Source organism: Gossypium arboreum, chromosome 11, assembly GCF_025698485.1.
Source record: "Gossypium arboreum isolate Shixiya-1 chromosome 11, ASM2569848v2, whole genome shotgun sequence".
Classification (NCBI taxonomy): domain Eukaryota; kingdom Viridiplantae; phylum Streptophyta; class Magnoliopsida; order Malvales; family Malvaceae; genus Gossypium; species Gossypium arboreum.
This window is the reverse complement of record NC_069080.1, coordinates 65,323,124-65,326,594: the sequence shown is the minus strand read 5'-3', so window position 1 is coordinate 65,326,594 and position 3,471 is coordinate 65,323,124. Positions and strand designations below refer to the sequence as shown.

The following is a 3,471-nucleotide window of genomic DNA, read 5'->3' as shown; positions in this document are numbered from 1 at the left end:
AGAACAACAATAACAAAAATATTATGTACGAGGGTATAGGATTAAATGTTAACATGGGTCCAGACATGGCAAAAATTCCACAGCCTTGCTCGGAGTTGGCTGGACCACTCGACTATGGTCATTGTGGTTTTTGAAGATTCTTGCATTTTAAGGCAAGCAAGATTTGCCAAATAATAAAGGAGAAAAAGACTTTCCATGGCACTTTGTGAACATGATGCCAAGCTTTTGGAGCTAAGTTCCACGCCATCCATTCCTTAAAATTGAGATGATTCGATGGAGTGGTTAAGTTCGTAGGCCAAGCTGTTGACCACCACTGCTGCGACCAATCCTTTAATACATGAGCAAATACTCTGTTGTTCACAAAATGGACAAGTATGTAAATTTATACATAATACTGGAATGAGATACCAAAATTTTACCAATAAGATTTATAGTAATATATAATACTATAATGTAAGCCTTAAAAAAATAAAATGACTATACATAAAAATTTAATGAATGAAAAATACATAAAATACTAAATATTAGATTAAATATAAAATAGCATTTTTAAAAAATAAAATAAAATAGACTTAAGATGAGTTTAGACAAAATTTTAAGTGCATATTTCAAATCAAGCTGAATTTGAACAAATATAAAATCTATTAACAACATGCTTAATTCTAAGTTGAATCTCGCCAACAACACCTCTAATCGTGAGCTATGCTTGTTACTGTCGGCTTTAGTAACTCACAAATCTGTACTTTTCGAATCATATTTGGTTCCACTTCATAATGTCTACTACATACAAAGAATTTTGTAATTAAAATGTGACAGGTTTTGCTAAGTGCTGAAGCTAGAAATGTTAAATTCCCAACAGCCAAGATACACAAGTAAGTGACAAAGTATATCAATAAATTCCCACTACATGTAAGGCAAAGAGTGTGGGTAGAACAATGAAGACATAATCCAAAGCTACATGTAAGTTAAATCAGAAAATGAAGTGAATGATTAAGTTAGAGAATGGAGAGAGGTGTCCAATCAGTTTTAGTGATTTTATTATTAGGCATTTTGTTTCCACTTATGTAAATTACATAAATATATAACTTCCCTCTAAAACTCGAAAGACAAAGCAACAGTTATGAAGTGCACACAAAAAGAAACGGTTAAAGGTTGCAATCAACCTTTCTCTTTTAACTAATGCTATGTTATACAGACTACTAGTATTATATTGTTCTTAATATTTCACCAAAAAAATGGTTTTATTAAATAAAAAAGATTGCACCGCCATGAATGTCTGGAAATGGAACCTTAAAGCTAAGGTTGTTTAGTTAAAGTTTTGTCAGAAAAGCCAAATTATGCAGTTATATCGTGTCTCCACTTGCAAACATATCATGTCTCCAAGCAGTTATATCTACGTAATAGTATCCCCTCATTCAAATAAAATTAATGTTAGAATCAGATATACATACCCCCATTATTTTCCTGTTGGACTTCTTCTCGAACACCTATAAAGCAGCAGCCTCATAATATTCAGCCAATTTTTATCTGAAACTGAATTAAATAAACATGAAGTTAAAATAGTAGCGTAAAACTTGTTTAGATACCTTCTTGAACCGATCCATATTGCCAGACATTATGCCCCTTGTAGCATCCATGCCATTGCCATGTTTTTTGCGAGCAATAATAATATATAAATTATCAAAACTTTACGAAGAGCGTGATCTATCTTTAGCTCACTTGCAAATCTAATTATCTTTATTATATTTTGAAAGCCAGTCGATCAAGGCAAACAAAAGCTTTTCTTTATATATATTTGATGTATAACGGAGATCCTATAATGTCTTAAAAAATGAAACTATGTCATCCCATATTGTCACTCGGTCTCACCACCACCATTGATCTTGATGAGCTTAAACCTCCTCATTAGTCTCCATATATAGCTGCTCCTATGTGTGCTGTTCTTCCGGTTCTAAACACTGTTTTGCCTTTTTCCCTTGCATCACTTCTCTTTCCTGTACATACAATAGAAGAAATTAATACAATTACCCTTTTAGCATACGGTCTGAATTTAAAACTTTAAACAATTTAAAATTTAATCGATGCGAGATAACACTGGTATAATACATGATGATGCAAAAAAAGGTGATTGTTTACAAGATCTAGACAATATTTGATAAATTGGAGGGATGCATTTCTTTTCTTTGAAAAGTTTGATTTATGGATATTAAGTTCATTGGACATATAAAATCAGTACCTCTGGGAGTCTCTCAGCTGCTGCAGTTTCCTGATCCACATGCAAGATGAGAAAGGCCAAAAATCAATAAGTAATACATAGCAAATAAGGAAAATATTGTATATTTTCTCAGTTTCTTGCCACTTGCCAAGAAGAAACATGAGGTCTCTCACCAGGGAAAGTAATTTCTTTAAAAGTGCATTCTCATTTCTCAATTGCTCCACTTTTTCTTCCAGAAATCTTGTATTCTCCTTCAAAACAAGATCACAGCCTTAGTATAGGAAAACAATTACATCTGCGGAAATTAAAATCGTAAGAACTAAGTTCCCGTTTCAGCTCTACTAATAAAACAGGAAAAAGAAAGGAAGAATTGTAATTTTCGACTAGTATGCTTGCATATATATACATGCTGCCTTCTAGATATGACTGTATGGAACAACTTAGCTAAGTTTGGGGCTGTATTCTAGATTCTACTACTACTGCGCACACATACGCACCTGAGACCTAGCTCGAGATTTTGCAGCAGAAATTCTATTTTTGATCTTATTCTTCCTCTTCTTTTGCTCAGCCTCTTTTATGGCTTCTTGTATTTTGTTCCTCCCTCTCTTGTAAACAGGTAAATCATTCATTATGAGCAACTCTCCACTTCCTGATGGTGCATCTGCAGCCAAAACCTGCATTCGAGACCTATATGGGAACCCTAATGGATTAATTAAACACCCTCTATTTCTGATAATCTTATTCTGATCATTTAGACGACAAGAAGAAGATCCAGTTTCTTTCACGATATTATGAATCCCTATTTCCTCATTGTGGTACACTCTTGCAGTTGCATTAGAATTTCTTTGCTTTCTTGCGGTTGTTCATCTTCGATTTCTCAACTTTGACATCACTCATTTCTCTCATTCAACTATAAGCATGAATTAATCGAATATTTACCTCTTCTCCAACATTGATGAAACTCTAGATCTTTGAAAAACCAGCCAAATCGCTTTCCTAATACGAAAAAATTGAATTTTTTTTAAATATAAGGGCTTTACTTAAACGAAGAACTATTAAAAAAAAACTTAGGGATTTTAGGGGAAATTTAGGGATTAGGGGAAATGTAGAGAATTGGGGAAATCAATTTTGAGGTTTTGCTGGAAATGGCTAAACGTTTGGGATATCTGTTTTGGGATTTTGGCGGAAATGGCTAAGTGTCGGGCATGACACAAGAAGATGAAATTTAAGAAAAAAAGACGATGTCGTTTTCATAG

At 33.4% G+C, this 3,471-nt stretch overlaps 1 protein-coding gene across 1 annotated transcript; it reads right to left on the bottom strand.

The window, feature by feature from the left end:
- Positions 1-1,928: 1,928 nt before the first annotated feature.
- Positions 1,929-2,895, bottom strand: LOC128283878 (protein ABSCISIC ACID-INSENSITIVE 5-like). The gene is made up of 4 exons (XM_053021294.1): positions 2,713-2,895; positions 2,389-2,466; positions 2,237-2,266; positions 1,929-1,994 (listed from the first exon to the last, which is right to left on the bottom strand). Exons 1-4 carry the CDS (start codon positions 2,893-2,895, stop codon positions 1,929-1,931), a joined length of 357 nt encoding a protein of 118 aa, XP_052877254.1.
- Between the last annotated feature and the right edge of the window lie 576 nt (positions 2,896-3,471).